Source organism: Thamnophis elegans, chromosome Z, assembly GCF_009769535.1.
Source record: "Thamnophis elegans isolate rThaEle1 chromosome Z, rThaEle1.pri, whole genome shotgun sequence".
Taxonomy (NCBI): domain Eukaryota; kingdom Metazoa; phylum Chordata; class Lepidosauria; order Squamata; family Colubridae; genus Thamnophis; species Thamnophis elegans.
Window position 1 is genome coordinate 60,563,607 of NC_045558.1, and position 24,453 is coordinate 60,588,059.

The 24,453-nt window shown below is 39.4% G+C and overlaps 1 protein-coding gene and 2 non-coding genes across 3 annotated transcripts; all 3 read right to left on the reverse strand.

The window, feature by feature from the left end:
- Nucleotides 1–11,438: 11,438 nt before the first annotated feature.
- Nucleotides 11,439–16,631, reverse strand: RPSA (ribosomal protein SA). Its single transcript, XM_032237582.1, has 7 exons — nt 16,522–16,631; nt 15,302–15,469; nt 14,496–14,614; nt 13,618–13,863; nt 13,020–13,148; nt 12,571–12,739; nt 11,439–11,595 (listed from the first exon to the last, which is right to left on the reverse strand). The coding sequence occupies exons 2-7, from the start codon at nt 15,432–15,434 to the stop codon at nt 11,501–11,503; spliced, it is 891 nt and encodes a 296-aa protein (XP_032093473.1). The 5' UTR covers nt 15,435–15,469; nt 16,522–16,631; the 3' UTR covers nt 11,439–11,500.
- On the reverse strand, nt 13,320–13,480 carry LOC116523116. The gene has a single exon (XR_004257043.1). It is a non-coding gene; the product is annotated as a small nucleolar RNA SNORA62/SNORA6 family (small nucleolar RNA).
- Nucleotides 14,711–14,866, reverse strand: LOC116523115. Its single transcript, XR_004257042.1, has one exon. It is a non-coding gene; the product is annotated as a small nucleolar RNA SNORA62/SNORA6 family (small nucleolar RNA).
- Nucleotides 16,632–24,453: the final 7,822 nt, after the last annotated feature.

A 24,453-nucleotide genomic window follows, 5' to 3' on the forward strand; every position in this document is an offset into this window, starting at 1 on the left:
ATACATATACACATACACATACATACATACATATATACATACATACATACATATATAACAGAGATACAAAGTGTGTGGGGGGGGGGAAATATAGTTAGGATAGATTAACACAGGTTAGGGAATAAGAAATGATATTAAGCTGTGTCTGGGTTGGCGGAAATACCATCCCAAGGAAACATAAACTGAGATTTAAAATAGATACACCAACAACAATAGAAAAAGAAAGGGAGAGAGGAGAGAATGAAAGGATGACCGAGGAAAGAAGAAAGAGGTAAGGAGAGGAGGATGGAAAGGAGAGAAAGAGGAGGAGAGAGGGTAGAAATGGGAAGAGGAAGAGTAGGCGTAGGAGAAAGATATGGGAAGAAGGAAGGGGAAGGAGAAGAGGAAGGAGGAAAGTAGAGAAGGGAGGGAGGGAGAAAGGAAAGGGAAAGGAAAGGAGGATGGAAGGGAGAAAAGAGGAAGGAGAGAGGGTAGGAAGGGAAAGAGGAAGAGCAGGAGCAAAGGAGAGGTAAGGGAAGAAGGAAGGGGAAGGAGAGGAGGAAGGAAGAAAGTAGAGAAGGGAGAGAGGGTGGAAAGAAAGAGGTAAGGAGAGGAGGATGGAAAGGAGAGAAAGAGGAGGAATGGGGGTAGGAAGGGGAAGAGGAAGAGCAGGAGTAGGAGAAAGGTACAGCAAGAAGGAAGGGAAAGGAGAGCAGGAAGGAAGAAAGTAGAGAAGGGAGGGGGGGAGAAAAGAAAAGGAGAATAAGGTGGTGTTATAACAGGAGGAAGGGATGGTAAACAAAGCAACCCAAACTGTATATTATAACCTATTAAATGAAATAATAAATGTACAAGAATGATAAATGTTAAAATACCTGTAACCAAACGACATGCTGTATGTGATGATGGGTTTTTTCTCTTTTTTTGTGTGTGTGTTCTTTTTTTTCCTTTTTCGTTTTTTTTTATTGTTGTGTGTATGTGTTTTTTATGTAATAAAAATTAAAAATTAAAAAAGACCCCCAGTGCTGCCTCTTTGCCCCCATTAGAGGCTGACTCTGGGATGCTGCTATCAGCCATGTTGCCGAGGGGGTTGTAGAGAGCTTCAAAATGGCGCCCCTGACTGTTAGCCCTGGCTCTGCCCTTTTTTCAAAATGGCATTCATGCCTCTTTTTTTTGCAGAATTAAGCTCTCCCGTGCTGCGCTGGGCTCCTGAGAGACCTGCGAGGAGCACTGAGTGGGCTGCGGCCTTCCTACGTCTCTCCTACTCACTGCCGCATGTTTTCTGTTGCCACTGGGGCACTCCAGTAAGGATGCGCACGCCGGCCAGCTGCTGAGCAGCGTTTTGGGTGCTCCCCCCCGCGTGGGCGGCTGTCAAAAGCCTCTGCCGCAGTTTCTCGCTGCTGCAGCGGCACACTGGTCAGTCTCAAGGCCCAGGTGAGGTGTGAACTCACTGAGGCTTGCAGGGGAAGAGCGTGAAGGCTGTGAATAGCAGCCTCTATTTCTCAAGTTCAGAAGCCCCAGAGGTCACCGCAATGGAAATCAGGGCAGCAGAATCAATCTTAAGCTTCAATATTAATTATCCCACAAGTTATATAAGAAATGAAGGGTAACACGACTGTCCCAGAGTGGACTGAGTCAGAAAACTGGGCGGTACCACTAATGGAAGGGGTTATATAGCGGTTCATTAGTAATCAGACTTAGTCCAATCAGAGCACGGACAGTGTCAACCCATGCATGGATGCTATCTCCACCCTTATTGAAAAAAGAAAGCAATGCTTCATAGCCTTTAGGTGGCAGTGTTACTTATTTTTTAGCACTAGACGCTTCCTCCCCACCCCCCCACCCCCCCGATTCAAAGGATTTATTTTTTCATTTAAAAAATCCATAAAGAAAAGGAAAACAATAAAACATTAGAAAGAGAAAAGTAGGAGACTTCCTGGGAGGAGCCTGCTGGTGGTGGCAGCAAAAAATCAGCTGCCTCCGAATTCCTGGCTACGTACCTGTTTAGAGGATCTTCCATCTGACGTCTTATCAGGTTTTCTTATCCTTCAGGCAAGAAGGAAAGAAGAAATTGTTTTGCTGGCAAATGCTCTTCGATTTTTGCAGCTTTTGTGCTTGCAGGGAAAGGGGGGCTAGCCCAAGGCAGAACGGCTGTCCGTGCTGGGAACTTCAAACTGCCTTGTGCGGGACAAAGTAGGTCTCCCCCACTCAGTTCAAAGTTTTGTTTGATTTAATCTTATCACGAGCTGAATCCGTTTGCGTGGACAATAATTGTTTATCAACATTTTAGCTTCTTTTCTTTTTCTCCTCCGAAAAATTATTTACTTAGAGGCTTTTAAAATGGCGCCGAGCAGGCTGGTTTCTCCGGTAATAACGAACACTTTTTGTTAATTGTCACAAGAATTCAAAACAAAAGAGATTGCTTATCATTTGTTTTTGTTTCACAATAGGCCAGCAGAAGCTTTTTAATTAGTTTCATTTCTACAAGAATTTTACTCCTTCATTAATCTTGCTTATCTGGAAGTTAAATGGTGATGAATCTGCTGAACGGTCTTGTTACAATGTTTACTCACTGAAAGTTTAGCCAAGCCTTAAACTTCAAAATAAAAGGGGAACTCAGCCTCTTTACTTAAAGCTGCATATTCAGGCAATAGAGTTTTATTAACTGCAGGCAGATAAATTTTGAAATGGCTTCAAAACCAAATATTAACTTGAAGTCGTCACCCTCTACTTCCAGGGGCACATCCTCAGTGCCTGGCACAAAGCTGCAGCCTCCGCTTCCTACGCCCCCTGCTGGGGATGTGTTAACGAAAGAATTTTTCCTGAGTAATCTAAGCGAGGCTCTTAATGCACAGACAATTAAAATGGAAGATAAGTTTAGAGATAATAGAGAGGTGGTAAAGCAGGAGAGAAAAGAGGAAATAAAAGAAATGAAAGAAGAAATCAAAAGTGAAATAAAAGGACTTAAACAGGAGCTGTATGAGAAATTTGACGCTAAGGTTGGTAAAATTAGAGACGAAATGCTGAGACTTGTAACTGTATTAACAGAACATATTTCTGGAATGGAAGATACTCTAGAGGTTCTTAATGATGCCAATGCTAACTTGACATTGAAAACAAGTGGTGGAACAAAAAGTGGAAAATGCTGAAAAAGAAATTATTATGATACAGTACCGACAAATGGAGTTCGCATTAAGAGTAAGGGGGCTGCGTGAGGACAAACAGGAGAACCTGAAACAGAACCTATCGGAAGCTTTTGACCGCCTGATGGGAAGACCAGGGACCAACCTAGACTGGCAAATTGACAAAGCTTACCGCATTAACTCCTGGCTGGCAAAGCAGAAGCAGCTTCCTCGAGACATCGTTATATATTTAACTACAAGAGAGCTTAGAAATATGGTACTGCAAGCGTCTTATAACACTAAGCTTCAAATTGGCGGTCAAGACCTGGCTGTTTTGAAAGAGATACCACCTCAAATGTTAAGAGCCAGGAGAGACTACGCTTTTTTGGTCGAAGAACTCAGAAATCGTCAGATACAGTATAGATGGGATGCACCATTTGGCATCATATTTACATTTGATAAGCAAAGGTACCGCCTCAACTCTGTATGGAAAGCCTGAGATTTTTATTATAATATATTGAAGGCCAGATACCCTGCACCATCTGGACCCAGAGAAAGACCACAAGAAGGACAGGATAGACAGCAAACTACACAACCACCAGACAAGATGGAGCATCTCTCTTCTCTAGAAGTGCAAGGTGCTATGGAACCAAGACCTAGCCGTATGACTACTAGACGTATGGAGAAACAAGCTAAAAAGCAACAGCATCAACAATCATCGGCCATCGATCAAGGAACTACAATAACAAATCTGGAAGCAGTGGGAGGAGCTAGACCTAAGGTTAAACATGCAGGAAGCTCTAAAAATGCTTCAACCAACCAAAGATGACAACTAAGATTTTAACATGGAATGTCAACGGACTGAATTCTCCACAGAAGAGGAAGAAAATATTTCATTATCTCAAACAGTTTAAGAATGATGTAATTTGTTTGCAAGAAACTCATATCGTCAACTGATCAAAAATATTTGATCAACTCAAAACTTGGTCAACATTTTGCAGCTTCTGCTATGGAAAAGAAGAATGGTATAGTTGTATACTTAAGAAGATATGAAAGCTGAATTAATAGAAGCAGATCCCTTCAGAAGATATATTGCTTTAGACTTAATCTTAGAAGGGAAAAAGACATTACTTTTGGGAATTTATGCTCCCAATCAACAGCAAGATAGATTCTATAGAAATCTTCATGCTAAATTAGTACAGTGGGACTATAGTTCCTGTATACTATTGGGTGACTGGAATGGAGTGATAGATACTAAGAGAGATAAGATTTCCCGCCTAAATACTAAGATGCGAGCAAAGTTACCCAAACCTTTCTTTGACATTATGGATGATTTTGAATTGAGAGATATTTGGCGAGAAAGAAATGCAGAGGAATATGACTTCACTTTCTTCTCGGACAGGCATTAATCCCTTTCAAGGATTGATTTTATTCTAACCACTAATGATTTGCTTTCTAGGGTCAAGAAAACAAAGATTGCGGCTAGGGTCCTTTCGGACCATAACCCAGTTTGGATGGAGTTGGGAAGGGTAGTGCAGGCAAGAAGGTCTTGGAGATTGAATGAAAACTTATTTAGATATGAAAAGTATATTAATGATTGTAAAAAATTACTATCTGAATATTTTGTTTTGAATATGAATAAGGGTACATCTATGGAATTTGTATGGGATGCAAGCAAAGCGTATATGAGAGGAGTCTTGATGAATATAAATAAAACACATAGAAATAAGCAAGGGTTAAAACGAACAGAACTGGAAGAGGAAATTAAGAGAAAAGAGCTGGAGTTAACAATGAACCCAGACGATACAAAGGTTAAGGAAGCTATTAACATATTAAAATCTCAATTTGACATGTTGATCTCTGACCAGGTAGCTACTAATTTATTATATGCAAAACACAATACTTTTTGTAATGCAAACAAACCTGGCAGATGGTTAGCTTATCAGATTAGGAAAAAAAGGAAAACTCGAAATATATCTAAGCTGATTTACAGAGGGAAGGAGGTATTTCAACAGGAAGAGATTCAAAAGCTATTTCGGGAATTTTTTACAGAATTGTATAAAGGGGATAAAATTAATGGTCTAGACATAGACAAATATTTAGATAAAGAGAAAATACCTTCAGTTAGAGAAGAGCACAGGCAAAAATTGAATCAACCAATAACCTCGGGGGAAATCCTGCAGGTAATTAAGCAATTAAAGTCAGGGAAAGCACCAGGTACAGATGGCTTGACAGCGGTTTACTGTAAAAACTTACAGTTAGAAATGGTAGAACCTCTTAGAGAATTATTTAATATGATTCAAATGGAAGGTAAAGTCCCTCCATCTTGGAAGACAGCGTTTATATCTTTGATACCCAAAGAAGATCAAGATACTACTCAACCCAAAAATTATAGACCTATTTCATTACTGAATGTAGATTATAAAATTTTTACTAAAATATTAGCAAATAGGTTAATGTTGGTTATTCAACAATTGATACATACGGACCAAACAGGTTTTATACAAGGGAGACAGATGAAAAGTAATGTCAGATTAATTATTAATGCATTAGAATATTTGGGAAAGAACAACCAGATCCCTGCTGCGTTTATATTTTTGGATGCTGAGAAGGCCTTTGATCGAGTTAATTGGCAATTTCTGCTGAAGATATTGCAAAAAATGCAGATAGGAGATAATTTTTTACAGTCAATTAAAGCAATATACCATCAGCAAACAGCACAAATCATAGTCAATGGAAGTTTAACAGACTCTTTTCAAATTGGAAAAGGTACAAGACAGGGCTGTCCTTTGTCCCCATTATTGTTTATTATAACTTTGGAAGTATTGTTGAATAAAATACGGGGCTTGGATGGTTTAAAAGGGATCAAGATTAGGCAGCAAGAATATAGAGTCCACGCTTTTGCGGATGATTTGGTCATAATATTGGAACAACCGCAGGAATCCAGTATGGTTTTAATGAATACGATTAATCAATATGGTCAAGTGTCTGGCTTTAAAATAAATTTAGGAAAAACCAAAATATTAGCTATAAATATGAATATTAAACAAAAGGAAGAATTAGGAGTGATGCTAGGATGTGAGGTAGTTAAAAAAGTCAAATATCTTGGAGTTAACATTTTAACTTCAAATGGGAAATTATATAAGCATAATTATGAACCACTTTGGCATAGCATACAGACAGAGATGAAAAAATGGGAGAAATTGCACTTATCTTTGCTGGGTAGGATAGCGGCAGTGAAAATGAACATTTTACCAAAATTTTTATTTCTTTTCCAAATGTTACCTATACTTAAAAAAGATGCGAACCTTTTAGAATGGCAGAAGGGTATCAACAAATTTGTGTGGGCAGGAAAGAAGCCGAGGATAAAGATGAAAATAATGCAAGATGTACGTGAGAGAGGAGGATTGAAACTACCTAATTTAAAACTATATTATGATGCAGTGGCACTATCTGTAATTAGTGATTGGACTCATTTAACCAATGATAGAATATTGAATATTGAGGGACACGATCTGGTATTTGGCTGGCATGCTTACCTGTTATTCAACAAAAAATTGGATAAGAATTTTAAAAGTCATATTTTAAGAAATGCTTTATTGCGGGTTTGGAAGAAATACCAATATAAATTAAATGACAAGATACCCATGTGGGCAATTCCTAGACACGCAATTGAAAATATGAATGCAGCACAAAAACAGGACAGAATTACTTACAGACAGCTTCTTACCTCGGAAAGGGGGGTATTACAATTAAAATCTTTAGAGGTATTAAAAGAGGAGAAGGTAGTTCAAACATGGTTCCAGTATGGGCAATTACAGGCTAGGTGGAAAATAGATCAAAAAATTGGTTTTATCCAAGTTGAGGATAATCTGTTTAAACAAATAAGAGATCAAAGCTTAATGCATATAAAGAGGATATATAATGTATTAATACAGATGGATTCGGAAACAGAATTAGTTAAAGATTGTATGATAAAATGGGCTCAAAATATTGAGGAACCAATAATGTTGGATACATGGGAAAGAATCTGGGTAAGAAATGTGAAATTTACACAAGCTCAAAATCTGAGAGAAAATTTTTACAAGATGTTCTATAGATGGCATTTAGATCCTAAAAAGTTGGCTTCTATGTATCCGAATGTACAGCCTAAATGTTGGAGGGGTGGTTCTCTCGATGCTACATATTATCATATATGGTGGACCTGCCAAAAGGTTAAGGCATTCTGGATAAAAATATGGTGGGTCATGCAAAATATTTTTAAAAGAAGGATAAAGTTTATTCCTCAGTTATTTTTACTAGGTATATGTACTGACTTTACAGTGGTAGAGACTAATTTGATTCTGCACCTAATAACTGCAGCAAGACTGTTGGTGGCGCAATATTGGAAGAAGGAAGACTTGCCTACAATCCAAGAATGGACATTGAAAGTGACAAACTTAGCCGAGATGGCTAAAATATCGGCATATCTTAAAGATCATTCAAATGAGAGATATAAACGAGACTGGAAAAAATGGATTGACTATATACAAAATAAATACGGGACCAAGAAATTCCAGTTAGCCTATGCTTAAGATCAGAAATGATTTAAACTGTTAAAAGTTAGTTCAGTAAGAAGAAGCTAAGGTCAATGTAGAATGTCATTAATTTCTTTATTTCTTTTTTCTCAATAGATTTTAGACTGTGTTAAAAATCCATACCGTGTACGGATTCTGGGAAGTCGGGGGGGGGGGGGAAGGAGGAGGGGGGGTGGGGGGGTGGAGGGAGGGAGGCACACAAAAAAAATTGTACTTCAATGTCTTAATGATTGACAAATGATGAAATATTTGTGTTTTTTTTAAAGAAATAAAATAAAAAGTTGTGCACTGTAAAAAAAAGAAAGAAAGAGAAAAGTAGAGAAAAAGAGGTCTTAATCAATAACAAAATGTTTATGCCAGCATTTAAAAGAAAAAAAAGAAGAGGAAAAAAACCCCAATCCAGTTTAAAAAATAACAGGCATTGTAAAAGTCAACAAAAATTCCCACTTTAAAAAGGAAGAAAATAAAAACAATCCATTTGACTTTCTGGCCAAATCTCGCCACTTATCCACTTTCTGTCTTCAACTTTACTTTATTTTTAGACTTTTAGGATGTTCTCTCAGATGTTAATGAAAAAAAAATCTCACCAAAATGACATACTTCTCTTCTGTTTCTCTTCCGTTCGGGAGCTATCCTGATTTCAGCAGCTATATATATGGCTGCCTCACTGTTGCCGGCAAGAAACCGCTACTCCTGGTTCAAACAGGGACTTTGTGATATTCCTGAGATCAACAGGATATGCCCCTATCACCATCTCTTCGAGACAGTTTAGGTTCAAAAGAACTATCCAGCAGCAGATATCAACAGCAATTGTTGAGCTACAAGATTGCATGTCATCTCATCCAGACGTCAGCCCCGCCCTCTCCAGATTTAACAGGACTCCATGTATCTAGAATACAATCATAACTATAAAACTGTTTTAAAAGTAAGAAACAAAGGTGTAAAGATTAATTACACCCAATCCCATCCTAGCATAGCAATAAGGAGGTATATGACTTATCTTTTCTCCCTTCCTAATGGGAGCTGGCAGGTAGAACTTTATCAGAGTTGATTCCATTTCTGGTAACCAAATATCCAGTAATTTTTGAAAGCTCCCTTTTACTTCTATTCCATAGAAAAGCTTTCCATAGCTAGCTTACATGTTTGTAATTCTTGTTGACATGGAAAATATTATATACATGGGAATTTAAAATAAAATTTTGTAATATCAAATATATTAATTGCAATTTCTAATCATAATTGGAAACAATACAGCTTTTTTCACATGTGCAATAGTAGCACTTCTTTCAATTCACTTACAATTTTCCTTGCTTTTGTAAAGGATTGTTTTCTATAACACATCTCTATATTATATAGCATCTATGACTTGTTTACAGTACATCTATTCAGAGCTGGAAAACAGGGAATTGAGAAACATGTGATTGCAAAATCCTAATAGTTTGGAGCAGACCTGGGCATGTTATGGTCCCTGGGCCACATCCCTCTCATGAGGTCGAACTGGAAATTAGAAATCAAATTTAAATAAGTGTTGCAGGGAGGCAGGAAAAGCCGCTTGATACAGTCAGTTACTGGAGAGCAAGGAGAAAAAGTGTTTTGTGCTTGCACCAAGTTTGCCCCTTGTCTGGAGCAGTCTTAAGTTGAAACAGTCCCAGTTCCTCATTTCTCAAAGCCCCTTGAGAAAATTGCCCAATTGCTGAATTTAAAGCATGGCTGTCCAACTTTTTAGCTTGCCTGGGCCACAGAGTGAAGAGGAATTGTCTGGGCTGCATATAAAATAGTTAAAGTATATAAATAACAAACTTCCTTTTTTATATTTTATATTATCTTATGGGGCTGCATGCAGCCTGCAGCTTGGTCATGCCTGATTTAAGTTATAAAGCTTACAACTATTTCCAAGACCAATGCTAGCTATCCTTACATGGCATTTTAATTTATGTTATAAATCTCACAGCAACTAACATTAATTTAGAAAATAAAATTTCAGAGAACTTACATTATCTTTTTTTCTTCCATAGCTTTTCTTCAAAAAGGAGCACCTGTCTTTGTCCATATTTTGTGAATGCAAGTTAATTAATATCCCCTTAAGGTTTACTAGAATAAATATGGCAAGCAAAGAAATGTAGTGTTTTTTAGAAAGGAGACGTGTAAGTGGTGTTATGTTCAAAGAAGAAAGCCATTCAAAATACTGAAAGCTTTGCTGCAGTACCTTGTTCTAACACAACAGTAAAAATGTTGGAATGTGTTGTTTTCAGTTCAGAACATTCATGTCTGTTTTCTATCACTGTGTACTAGGACTGTGATGGTGAACCTATAGCATGCAGAGCCCTCTCTGGCAGCCATCGCTCCAGCCCAGCTGTACCATGCATGCGCCTTCCACTAGCCAGCTGGTCTTCAGGTCTCTGTTATGCATGTGGGGGGGGGGGTGTATGCAGGGGATGCAAGCGCATGCACAAGGGCAGTGGTGGGATTAAAAAAAATTACTACTGGTTCTGTGGGCATGGCAGGGGAAGGATACTGCAAAATCCCGTCTCCCCACCCCACTAACCTGCTTTCCAGCTCCATTCTCCTGTTCAGGGCAACAAAAGATCAGCTGGGAGGCAGCAGGGGCAGGCCAACCTATTTGCCAGTTTTCCAAACTACTCAAAATTTCTGCTATCGGTTCTCCAGAACCTGCGAGAACTGCCTGAATATCACTTCTGACCGGGGATGGTGGTGTGTGCAGTACATGTACTTGTGGAATGCTCACATTGCATTTTGGGGCCTCACAGTGCTCCCTTACACCCCATTTTGGCTTCTAGGTTGGTGCAGTCTTTCCAAGCCCAAAACAGAGCATGGGGGGAGGGAGAGCATCACATTATGGGTGCATTCATTGCATTTCAGCACACGACAACAAAAGGTTAGCCATCACTGAACTAGGACATCTGAAACAGCTTAAGATTTCAGAGACCACAACTATGTTTTGTTCTGATATTAAATGAATTCTACACATATTCTGTAAACCTCAGAAAACCTTTTAGCCAAATTGCTATCACAAGTTAGAATGCACAATCTAATAACCCTATTCTAAAGTCAACTATTAAGTGATTTACTGAAATGTAACAAAGGTTGCAGGGCAAAATATTTTCCTTGTTCCCAAACTATTTAGAACATGGCATTAAAAAAAAAGTAGCGTCTTTCCCAGCTGAAAGAATGTTATTTGAATGACAGATAAAGCTAATTCTTTCATGTGATTCAAAACACTTTTTAAAAATACAGCCCACCTTTGGCACTATTCTACACCAGACTTTAATAACAAATCATGTTTAATCATGCTTGACCTTGTGAAGTGTGCATTTCAAACACTTGTATAATATAGCAGAATTTAAGATGCTCAGCCAGAAAGCCTTTAGAGAAACCCCGTATTAAGGCTTGTCCATTCACAAATCCCACATCTTTCTTCTGTATCAAAGGAGAAAAAAGCACTCCATTTTTCTCAGCATAGAAAAGGTATCAAAAACTAACAAGATAGAATTTAGGGAATAAAAATGTTTCTTTCTTTAAGCCCTGCAACTTGACATGCTATTTGCTTTTGGGATGAATGTATCTTGGCAAATCCTAGTGGCTACAGTGACGCAATTTCTGAAATTACAGCACCAGCTGTCAACTTCTTGGCTCTCACTTTCCCAGGTGAACATCCCTACCTCAATCTTCCATATATTAATAAGGGCTGATCCTGCATAATTTCCCAGATCAACAAAAATGTAAGAAAACAACAAACAAATCTTAGTTAACAAGGAAGATATTTTATTCTTCAATTGTAATTTTTGAATTGCTATTGCTTAATCAGGACCATTCTGTGGCAGTACCAACCCACTCAGTAGCCTGAGCTGTGGGAGCTGCAGACCAGTCTTCAGTGGCAGTCTGTGAACTCCAGTCCTCTGAAAAGACATAAAATCACACTGGGCTTTGAAAAATATAAGTAACTTCCTCAATCTTCATTATCATATTTTGAGATTATTCTCCATGATTAGCAATTGAACTACAATTACAAATCTTGAAAATCTCTATTACAAAGATGAATAGAATCAGTCATTTCAATTAAGTACAAAACAGAGAATTTCAAATGGCCCACTTTTATGTGAATCAAGCTGATCTAAAGGATGACTTTGATTTCCGACATAAACCCATGAACTGGAAGGATCTTCATGTATCCTGAATTAAATAGACTTTTGTGAAATAGGAATATCTCAAGAACACTCAAAATGGCATTTGATTTGAAGGATTTAATTCAAGTAATTTAATTCAAACGGCTTTCTGTCCCAAACAGCACAGTAGAGAAATTGCTTGGTATGCTCTGCAGAGAAAGAAGATATTCAACAGGTCCTTGGAACAGTGTGCTCCTATATCAGTTAATATAAAATATTTCTAGTAGAGAACTTCAATGGATAAAACCATCTAATTCAGGTTCCTTTTTTAAACTCCTCTTCCAGCAAATAAGTGTCTCCCCCACCACAAATGTAGAGGCAAACTGACTTGTTGCACATTTTAGATGAAGGTATTACTTTCAAAACAGTAAAACCTGTGCTATGCCTGAGTAGCAATTTGAAATTAAAATTTCCAGCATAATATAAGTGGAAACATTTTAAAAACTACCAAGAGGCAACTGGAAAAGGAGAATAAAGAAAGCTAACTGAATAGATTAATGGAGAATGAGAATGGATGTCTGAGCTCTGTGTGTCCATGTTTTAGATACTGGCTCCTACCACTTCTTTCTCAAACTTTGCATTTCTTGAATTTACCACGTTCTCAAAAGGGAATTAGTTTACCAATTATCATAACTTAAATTATCTATATGATACATCGTCCACTCAGCCTTCTTTCCAATTACACTTACCATAGTAATATCTACTTACCAGTGGGATAAGGCTGAATTGGGACAGAAGGCACTTGTACCCCTTCAGACCAATCAGACACCTCTGGTTGTGGAGGTGCAGTGAATTCAGGGGCAGGTGCTGTCCATTCACCCTGGAACTCCTCCTTGGTAACTGCCTTATCAGCTGCAGCCTGTTCTTCTTTTTCAATCTGAAGAGGAGGCAAATCAAGTTACAACTATAAATTAAAATTTTCTGGATAGCATCAAAACCTTTTCTGAGCCTAGTTTGAAAATGAGTACAAACTTATACTGTGCACTATGGATTTCTGTATTTAAGCAAAGTATCTCCTTGACGCATTTAATACTTCCTTTTTCAGGATTATCAGATCACACATTGTAGAAAACATAAGGTCATATTACCAATGCAAAACCACTTATTTCAATCAGAAAGTAATTATAAATCTAGTCAAATATATGTTACATTTTTACCTCTTCAGGATCTCGGTAGAAATAGAGATCAGGCATAACTTCCCATGGATGCTCACGGGAAATAGTGCCACGCATTCGCAGGACTTCTCGAGCCAACATCCACCACATCAGACCAACTGAGTGAGCTCCCTAAACATTTGTTAGATATTGGTTGATCAGATTTTCAACACATTCATTTAAGTTCATGAATAATTATTTAACCAAGTCTAAATAAAAGGATCACGCTATTAAACAATTCAAGAAGAAAACAAAATATAGCTTAACCCAGCTTGATTTTCTTCAGCTAAGAGTTTGTTATAAATATGTAGCAAGAATCACTATCAAACCCCATTCATTGAACCCAAGAGGTTCTTATGGTGTTAGCGAAAAGACTTGCAAAAGCTGATGTAGCACACTTCCTACACTCAGAAGTTCTTCGGATAGAAACTATCCTCAGTTCTGAGTTCTAACAAGCGTGCATATATTTCCCTCTCTCCAAAAATGTTTAAAACCTGAAAACAAATTTTATATCAGACCTACTTAAAAATGTTTTACACAACCACCACAGCTAGAAGTGCTTTTTGAAAAAAAACATAAAACGTACTGGAAGACATAGTACCTTGTTGTTGCAGGGAATAGCAATATCCACATAACGTAGAGGAGAATCTGTATTACACAAAGCAATAGTGGGAATGTTTACATAAGATGCTTCAGTCAGTGGCTGATGATCAGCTCTTGGATCAGTGACTACCAAAAGGCGGGGTTCACGAAAAGCAGCCTGGATCTGATTTGTAAATGTGCCAGGAGTGAACCGGCCAGCAATTGGGGTTGCACCAGTAGCTGCAGCAAATTTCAAAACAGCACGCTACAGATAAAAGAAATGACAAAATGGATTATATGTTTCTAACGTCTGATGACGGATATGGCACAAGAATGTACATTCCCCCAAATCAATAAAACAATTACATGGCTACTCTAGTGAAGAGAAGGAGCAGGGGAGACATGATAGCAGTGTTCCAATATTTGAGGGGTCAAGCTATTTTCCAGAGCACCTGAAGGCCAGACAAGGAATAATGGATAGAAACTGACCAAGGAGAGATTCAACCTAGAATTAAGGAGGAACTTTCTGACAGTGAGAACAATCAACCAATGGAACAGCTTGCCCTTGGATGTTGTGGGAGCTTCATTACATGAGACTTTCAAGAAGCAATTGAACTGTCATTTGCCAAATATAGTGTAGGGTCTCCTGCTTGAGTGAGGGGGGTTGGACTAGATGACCTATATGGTCCCTTCCAGCTGTTAGTCTGCTAATTATTAATTTTGCAAGTACAACCAAGAATGAATTGGAGAATGTCATTTTGAAGCACCAGACACAAAATGTATTTTATTTCTTTTGTCAAAAGTTTGACTTAAAGAAAATTTAATTCATATTACTTGTTCTTAAATGGTTTCTGATGGGACATACAATTTTCACCTTCTGGCCAAGTGTATCCATACCTGCCCAGTATTCCTGGAGGAGATAACACTGACATCTGCTGGGTTCTCAATAGCTACAATGGCACGGGCAGCTAATAGCAGTTTTTCCCAGGTTCTCTTCAGATTGATGATGTAAATACCTCAATAAAAAGATGTAGGTTTTCCAATCAAATATGGGAATGCTCAACAAAATGCATAAAATCCAGCCCTCATCTACAGTTGTCTTAGAAAATCTGGAATGTGGCAGCAACTACTATCAAACCCCAGTCACACAGAAATACTCTACTGGTATTAGCGAACATCCTGCTGAAATTTACTCTAGCACACTTCCGACACTCAAGAGTTAATTGGCCAGAAAATGGCCTCAGCTCCAAGTTTTAATAGTGTGCAGTTAAAACACATACCAACCTGCTTTAAGTAAGGTCTCACTTGATTTCAGTAATAGAGCTCCATGAAAATATCAGCATCATATAAGGGGAAATCGACTCTTGTGCCACTGAATTTTTTAAAAGGCCCGTGTATTGGGAAGAAAAGGTGTGTTTCAGTTCATGACTTGTTCTATCAAAATTAGTTTTGGTTTCAATCCCAAAACTAATTTTGGTCTCAATTAGGCCAAATTAAACATGAACAAGGCTCACCTGAAAGAAAGCCTTTTTTAACCTTTGGAACAAGGAAGAAAACTCACGTAGGGGAAATATTCTGTATGTACCAACTTGGAATTTATAAATTCTGACAGTAAACCCCACTATTGTGCACAATGATGACTCTGGCATCACTAACATAAAGTGAAGCCTATAATTAACAATTTAAAAAAATCAATTTTTTACCATCGCTTTTTCTTTTATATATATATTGTTCCATCTGAAAATCTAGATTGGTGCCTCCCAAATGGGTTCCTGCAGCAAGGAATTTGAGGACATCTTCCTCCTTCATCTGTAGAACATCAAGGCCTCCGGACATTGTGAAAGTTTCCTTTTAAAGCAACGACAGGAAACCTAGAGCAAAAATCAGCATAGTTGTCTATTTTAATATATGTTTTAATCAGTACTGCCCAACTATAAAATGGAAGTAATAACAATCTATCACTGTCACTATAGAGAAAACTGTAACTATAAGTCAGTTTATAAAGTGAGAATCAATAAACTTAAATTATTGTTCTAATATTTCCAACTTGGTTTATGAAAAATGTTCCAGTATTCAGCAACTACATTGTAATCTAAAAAAAAACACATTACTGTAGCAATCAAATGACATTTTTTTAAAAATATATCAACTTACTCAGACTCTGAGTAGTTTTAATGAGAAAGCTACACAACTTGAATGCTTCAAAATTTGGAAGAAATGCTTTGGTCATAGCACAAGTATGAGTACAGCAGCTGTTACTTATTTAGCATATACATCTTCAGCATTTTACAGACCTGAAATGTTATCCCTGTACCATTTTAATGAATTCTTTCTAGTTCTTATAAGTCAAACTGATTCTGCTGGGATGAAAATATGAAAATATTAAGTACATCAATACTTAAGACTGACTGACATCTTTTAAGAAAAAGAAAACGATCCAAAGGTCATGCAATGGAAAACCTCAATCCATGCATCATTATCTCCCTCATACTTTTGGGGATAACTTTTAATAGCTGAAAAAGAGTAATATTGAGATGCAATGTTAAAAGACGTCTGGGCTACGAACGGAACCACAAATCAAAGACCAGTATGTTTTGCATTTGTATGTACATCAAAAACCTAACCAGATTAATAATATGGCCTCGCATACTACTAATTTTCAATGCCTTTGTTTCAATTTTGAACTCAAGTAAATATGTGACAGCGCTCGATTTGGAATATGGTTTGGAATACGAAAGTTTCAAAACGGTCGTTAGCGCCAGAATGGCGGGAGGCCTGAAACATGCGGGGCATACCAGCCATTTCGGCAACCCAAAGTAGAGGTAGCTGCCTCTTCCCAATGCCGCCGTTTCCCACCGCCCAGCCACTTTGATTGGCCCAAGAGAGCACAATGCAACCTCTTAACACGCGTTATATGACTCACGAGATGACAACGCCGTATGAAGGGTTCTCTGATGTCGAAGAGAAAGAGGGCCGCGACGCCTGATCACGAATATATATACTCTGCTGCCCACCAATCACAAAGTCTTTCTCCGGAAAGGAAGTGACGTTGCTTGCTTTCCTTTCAACGCGAGGACAGAACTCGCGATAATTTTCGTTCTTTTCCGAGTGTCGCCATAGGGAAGGGAAATTAGGTCAATGTAATGAACGACGGGGAGCTAGTTGCTTACCTCAGCGTTATTCAAACTTCGTGACTCCAAGGTGTTAAGCATGACCGGCAGCGGGAGTCCGGGAGTCCACACTTCTTAATTCAAAAAACGCTGTTTTACGAAAATGCCTGACGGATCTTTTAAAACAGTGACTGGACTGGATCTTATTAATAGGCTTTCCCTTTAAAAGTTTCACCATTCAATTGGACTGTTTGTGGGTTCTTTGCCATTGTTATTCCCACACTGACTTAACGTCTATTATTTCTAGATGTGACCCCACATTAGATTAGGCTCTCCAGAAAGAGAATTGCCAGTTACGACCCAATTCTTGAATTAAAATCTCGGGCGATTTCTAACCAAAGAAAATGGCTTAGAACGCTTTTCTGTCCCTGCTTAACTGATCATTCTAAAATAAAAGATGGTTTTCAAATGAAAGAAAATGTGTTATTTTTACATTTGTTAACATCAGGCCACTGACTACGAATGATTCTGTACAGCTTACAATTAAAAACTAAAAAAAATCAAAAGTAGGAAACTAGTGTAAGCTTTTTGAATTCAGCTCAGAAGCTGATAATTCCAATGAAACTGAACACGAAACTACTGATAATCAGTCTTTATTTTCTGCATAAAGCAAAAAGACTTAACAGCATTTTTGTTTCCCACCTTAATAGAGCAGGCATAGAGAGAGAGAGAAAAAACAGGTGCGAACCTCACCGTCCAGTCATGAAAAAAACTTTTTGTCAAACTTCTTACAGTCTTTGCACAACTTGTACAGATCATCATAGTGTTAGAAACATCATTTCATGTTACACAAACCTCATGATTTTTCTCACCCCACTGAAAACAATAGACTTTAGAAGAGGAAAGAAATACATTTTCTGTCATATAAGATAGAGCTTTGCTAGGGAATGCTGAACACACATTTCAAGTTGCAAGCAAGATTATTTTACAAAATCCACTTGTTGCTTTACTAGGCTAAGCTTGGCAATTTGCCTAGAAGTTTTTATCTATGAAGTTGGCATGTTAGGTTACAATGGAGCTTCTCTCAACAGCAATTTAACAAAAGCTGAATTAGGTTACACTCTGTGTATGCTCTAATCCTTTAGGGGTCCTTTCATTTCCTCCCTTTTAAGACAAATAGAATGTTTTCTATTGCTTGAACAATGGTGAATATTGATTGGGTACTGGTATCAAAGTAAGAACTTTGGCAGGCTTGTCCTGCCTTTCCGAAGCCACAAATGTTATTCCAGAAATCGTGCTAGTAACCATTGATCTTATAGGTATCAAATAAGGTAATATCATCAATCCTTCAAAAGCCAGAGCTATGAGGAATAAAATTCTCTTCCAATCTCTAAACATTCCTTCAAACCATCTGGAGGTGTCTAAGATTCCATCCCGGGTTTGAACTGGAACGTGGGCAAGCTTCCTCCTACGGTCTGTGATTTCTTCAATTGCTTTTCCATTATCATCTATCTGGATACAGCAATTGGTTAGATTAAATTTTCCACAAATTCCTCCTTCTTTGGCTAGAAGGTAATCTAGAGCCAATCTATTTTGGTAAATAGCAGTCCTCATTTGAGTATTAGTGGTAGTCAGCAAATTAAGGCCTGAAGAAGTTTCATTAGTAATTATTTCTAAAACTGCTTGTAACATAATAATTCTATTTAACATATAAACTGGGGTCTGGTAACCCCAGCTACCATCTTTGGCCCAAACCGCTGGACCATGCACTTGAATGATTCTTTCAGGAGGCCACTTCTTCTCCTTTCCCAATCACCTATACAACCAGGTATTTCTCGTTTTGCTCGTCCCAGCTCATATACTGCAAGTTTTTCCTCCTTGTTTAAGGGGTAACAAGAAGCATCTGGGCTTAATGGTTCCCAAAATACAGGCTCCTGCCCAATTTAAGGTAGCTGAGCATATGCCAATCTTCCACAGATCCAATACCAATGGTCGGGTGCGGTCCATGGGAGGGAGGGAGGGATTCCCAGGATCACTCCATATTTGATACAGCAATTCTTGTGTTGATGAATTAAAAGGATTGGAACTTGACAAATTTTGGTTAGACCACCAGGAACACTTTGTAGGTGTGTCTAGTCTACATATCCATCCAGATTCACAGGCTAACTCTCCCATTGGTTCAAGATATGGAGAACCAGGTGTTTGAACAAAACATCCTTCTCCTACATCACCTTGTAGAGTCCATTGTGTTGGTTTTTGCTGGTCCTTCCATGTGAAGCTATATGAGAAAATATTGGCAATGGACATTTTTTTAGCTTCCCAAGGCCATTGCTCTCCCATATTGGTTCCTCGACAAACATAACAGTTTGTTACACTTAAACCTGCACCAATCCTCTCAGCCAGATCAATAAACAAATTTTTGGTGACTGGAGGTATCTCAGTCTTTTGTTTCATCATTTCCCAAAACACAGTATGGACCTGATAAATTTTGGGTGTCTCCTGTACTCAGACAGTTCTTACAATAATCTTTCCATAAGGGTCTTTTCCTGGTCCTGATACTACAAGTTCAAAAACCTGAGACTTTGTGGGTGGATCTCTAAAATGTAGGCAAATAGGAGTACATGTCCCCAGAGCACAGTCTGATTTGGAAACACTTTCAGTCATGTTAAACCAAATTTCACTGGAAGTGGGATCGATGCTGGGTCCTCTCATCATCTTTATGTCGGATGTATACCAATAAGCATGACCCCTTTTAATCTCATGTATATATTTCATTTTAACAATATAGGACCTTTCTCAATTCAAGGAGCCACAACGAATTCCATAGTGATCACATTATCCCTGTTCTCGGCTTATTACTTCACAAGCATCAAAACAAATAGTCATTTCTGGGCTTTGCCCAAGTATAGTGTGGTTATAAACCAACTGTTGGGTATAATGATGATCTCCTCCCACAAATGCATATACCCATCCCTTAGTGTAAACCTTACTCCCTATGGAGTGTGAGACACCACTTGGCTAACTTTGGGCATATTGTATCTGTTCATGTGTGCAGGTGGATTTTATTCCCTGACAAGTATAATCTGAGTGGTAAACCAGAGTTTTAATGATTTTAGCTACTGTAGGAGTGGTTTTTATACACTCTTGACAGGATGAGTTGTTATCTGCCTTAAGAGTGAGGGAAATCAATTTCAGACAGACTCAGAATCATCAGAATCTTTTTCAGGTGGAAAAAGCTGGAGCCATAGTTCATAGTCATCGCTGTCATATTCCTCATCCGATGGCAAAAAGTCTTGAGAAATAGAATCCTCAATAACAAAAAGAGTTGGCAATGTATAAAAAGGAATAACACGAGTCAGAGGAGGCAGGGGACATATCAAATAGTCAAGCATCTAGGTCTAGTAGGAGAGGGTAGTGAAGTTCACTATAGCTCTGAGCACACACAGCTTTCTTTTTGAAATGCAGCAATCTTCATCAGGCAGCAATAATCAAAAGCAAAAAGCAAATTGCTATAAAAGTGAACAGCAAGTAGTCAGGACTCCAGGTTGTCAAAAAGATTTGCAGGCGAAGCTGGAGTTCACAAATGCAGCTTCAGATCTGTGATGGGTTGACTCTCTCACTGGTCTTTATTCTGGAAATGTGGATCCAAGCTTTGATGCCTTCAACTTTAGCCGCCATGGGTGTGCTGAGAAGAACCTGCCAAGGGTCGGACTACTTGGCACTAGTTGCACTCGGGAAGAGTTCCTTTACTCAAACCCACTCTCCAGGTTGGACACACAGTGGTGCTGGTGTTACTGGTGGCAAGGCATCTTGCATCTGTTGAGAAATACGAGACAGAACCTGGACCAGTTTCTGCAAATATTGTGTTATATATGTTTCTCTTTCATCCCTTGATATTGACTGGGATGAGAAAGGCCTACCATACAGCATCTCAAAGGGTGACAGTTTCCACTGTCCTCGAGGTAATGCCCTGATTCTGGTTAAGGCAATGGGCAATACCTGTGGCCAAGACAAATGAATCTCCTGACATAACTTGGCTAAATGGGTCTTTAATGTTTAATTAAAACGTTCTGCGAGACCTAAAGTTTGAGCTCTCTAGGCTGAATGAAGGTTCCAATTAATCCCTAAGTATTTATTCACTCCCTGAACTACTTGGGATGTAAAATGTCTACCATTGTCAGATTCTATACTTTTTGGTACTCCAAATCTAGGGATGATTACTTCTATCATGATCTTGACAACTTCTTTAGCTGTTTGGGTGGCTGTGGGGATGGCCTCTGGCCATCCGGTGAACATATCGACTAAAACCAAAAGGTTGTTCTTAGCTCCTTTCTTAGGCATTTCTGTGAAATCGACTTGCCATGCTTCTCCTGGACAGCAGGATATTCTAATATGCCCCTGTGGAATTTTGGCGTCCCGCTCTATGGTGGGCACGGCGGCAGGACTTTAAAAAATAAAAAATAAAGTGCCAGCCCGCGCGCCAGCAGAGGCAGGTAAAACACACACACACACACACACACACAAATTACTTATAATAATACAAATTACAATTACTTACAAATTACAATAATTTTGAATTCCTCCTCTGACCCACATATCTTTTCCAGCTGTTTCACAGAGGATTTCAACTCTTCTCTTGTCTGCCATGATGAAAAAAGGTAAAAAAGATAAAAAGAAAAAGGCAAGAGCTGCTGAAGTAAGCCTGGATTAGCTGCTGCCAGAATCTCCAATGGATGAGTCTGCTTAACTGTTTAAAAAAGCCTCTTAAAAAAGTGTCCTCTACAGGAGGAGGTGAGAGAACCACATGCCTCATCTACATAAGGAATTTTTCACCTTTAACTCTTGCTTAACTCTGCTCAAGTGATCATAAAGATAAACTAAATGAGGCACGTGGTTCTCTCGCCTCCTCCTGCAGAGGGCATTTTTTTAAGAGGCTTTTTTAAACAGTTAAGCACTAAGCAGAGACTCTGGTAGCAACTACCTCAGCCTTTTTCCTTTTAATTTTTTTTTCTTTTCATGATGACAGTGGTGAGGCCCTGCCTCCCTTGCCTCCCCTGACTGCACATCACTGTAGGTAAGTGAATAGCTTCCAACAAATCTTCCAGAAGGGGTTTCATCTTTAAAGCTTTTCCACCAGCTCCTACATAGTCTCGAGCTTTCCTAAAAAGGCATATCGGCTATTAGTATATCTAGTCACTTGTTGGTCTTCAGCTAAATAGCATGGTTTTATGAGAGCCATTAGTTCAGCTGCTTGTGAAGAGAGCCATCTCTGAAGCAATGGTCCATCTTCTGTCACTACTGCTAATCCTGTGTATCTTTTTCCATCTTTCATAAAGGATGAACCATCTGTCCAGAGTGCCAGATTTCCATCCATCAATGGCTCACTCTTTAGATTGCATCTGGACCCTGCAATGCATTCTAGCATATTTAAATAATCATGGGGTGTGTCCTCTTCGGGCCATGGTAAAAGGGTAGCAGGGTTTAAAAGTTGGCATCTGGATAATTGAACATTTTTTGCTCCACTATAGTACTCACATATTGGGAAATCCTATTGGATGTTTCCCAAGCAGGAAGCTTTTGTTCTAACAGAGCCTGAATTGTGTGTGAAAACATGGAGAGGGGCTCCAAGAATAATTTTCTGTGATTCTGCAAACAGGATAGCTGTAGCTACAACTGCTTTTAGGCATGCAGGCCATCCTTTAATAACATTATCCAGGCCTTTTGACACGTAGGCCACTGGGACCCACTCTGGACCCACTTTTTGTAGCAAGACTCCAGAAGTGGGATCCTGCCAGTTCTAACCAGTTCAGTAGAAGAGGTTCATCAAATCTACCATACCGGTTAGAAGAGGTTCCACTGGTGGACCCGGAAGTAAGTTCCAGAATGCCTGCCCCAGCCCTGTTGCTCGCTCCCCCCGCCCGTTCCATCGCAGCTCGCTCGCTCCCCCACCCATCCACACTAAACTAGCCCAGTCCGCCGCTCACTGATTGGCTGGAGTCCAGCCAATCAGTGAGCGGGCTGGGGTCAACCTGCCTGCCTCTAACACCCATTTAAAAGCTCAGCACCAACGGCCAACATTCCTCTTTTGAAAAGAGTCTTTCTCATTCCCGAGCAGCTGTCGCTTCATGCTTGGCAGTCATGTGACCCGGTGGGAGTGGCCAAGACAATGTCACTGAATTCTTTGCCCCAATGGATGATCTACAAAAAGAAGATATAAAAAAGGAAATTTATTATTTTGTGTACTTACTACTTAAATAAGATTAAAATAAGTACACAAAACAATGAAAGAGCTACTTACAGAAAGAAGATGACTGTCCTTGCCAGTCTTCAGTATCACTGACTCCAATGAATGGCCTGCACAAAGAAGAGACACAGAAATGAACTCTTCCATTGCATTCCAATTATGTGAGGAAAGGTCATTAAAATGTATAAGGAAATATTATTAGTACTTGATCATTATTAATATGTAGATAACTGCGGGACATTACACACCCCCACACACAAACTATGACAGTGCCAGGAAAATACCAAAAAATAGCAATTTTCAGATTCGTGCATGGTTTATGTGTCTCAAAGTGGCTGCTTTTCTATGGGCAGGACAGGTTGGTGCAAGGCAGCTTTGCCAGATTTTGTGTGTTTGATACCTGGTTGTTTAGGTAATTGGGAGGTGGTTGCTGGTTCGGTGAGCTTCCTGGCACTGTCCTTTATAATTTCCCACAATGCCTTCATGGTTTTTATTCCAGTGGCTTTGTCTTTCCTGTCCTTAGGGTTAGGAAAAAAACTGGTTTCATCAGCAGTCTTTTTTGGGGGGATGCTGGCCGCGCCGTGTAAGCTCCTGCCACCATCCTCACCCCCGCACCCGTGCTTGCTGATGGCCATGTGGCCCTGCGCTATAAGCGAGCCCAGGATCCTTGCAAGGCTGAAAAAGGTCACCAGACTCGCTTATAGTGCAGGACCACGGCAGGCTGCTCCAGATGGCCTGCCACCGTCCCCCTGCCCCGCGCTTAGTTGCAGCTTACTTACCTCCTCGGAATCGGCAGGCAGCAATAGAGAGCCAAGCAGGAAAAAAGGGAAGTGGGTTTAGATAGAGTTCTTAGAGGCGGGCGGGGCGATTGGTGAGCCAGCCAATCAGTGAGCAGTGGGCGGGGCTAAGATAGTATGGATGGGCGGGAGGAGCGAGCGATGGAGCAGCTTCTGGATGGGCAGGGTTAAGTGAGCGAGTGACAGGGGCAGGGCAGGCAACTTACTTCCAGGTCCACCGGTGGAACCTCTTCTAACCGGTTAGGTAGATTTGACGAACCAGTTCTACTGAACCGGTGTGAACTGGTAGGAAACCACCTCTGCAGTAAACGGTAAAAGCTGTCTGAATCAGGAGTTCCAAATTTTGGGTACCTAATTGGAGTTTCTTCCTGATATCAGGGGGGCTTTTGTCCCACAAAAGTAATTTTCAGAAATACTTTATTCTGTGGGGCTTCTAGGTCTAGGTCTGTGAAGCACCGAAAGCCATCTTTCAGTCGGATTAAAAAGTCAGTTGGGCTTTCTTTTGGGTCTTGCATAATTTGGTACACCTGATGAAAAATTACAGTTTTCTTGAGACCCTGAATAATAGCTTCCAGGCCCTCCCTCAGAACTTCCATGCCTATAGGGTCATTGGCATTAATTTCAAAGGCTGGAGACAATAAATCTGCAATCTGGGGCCAGTGTCCTAATGGAGGATTGTTAATGGTTGCCTTTTTGGATTTATA

What these genes read in the sequence shown, in the direction of transcription:
- RPSA (XM_032237582.1), bottom strand. Translation starts at nt 15,434, where the DNA reads ATGTCCGGAGGCCTTGATGTTCTACAGATGAAGGAGGAAGATGTCCTC. An exon ending in CCTCCAGGAATACTGGGCAG is followed by an intron (nt 13,864 to 14,495) that starts GTATGGATACAC and finishes TTTTATCTGTAG; the next exon opens with CGTGCTGTTTTGAAATTTGC. An exon ending in CTATTCCCTGCAACAACAAG is followed by an intron (nt 13,149 to 13,617) that starts GTACTATGTCTT and finishes ACAAATGTTTAG; the next exon opens with GGAGCTCACTCAGTTGGTCT.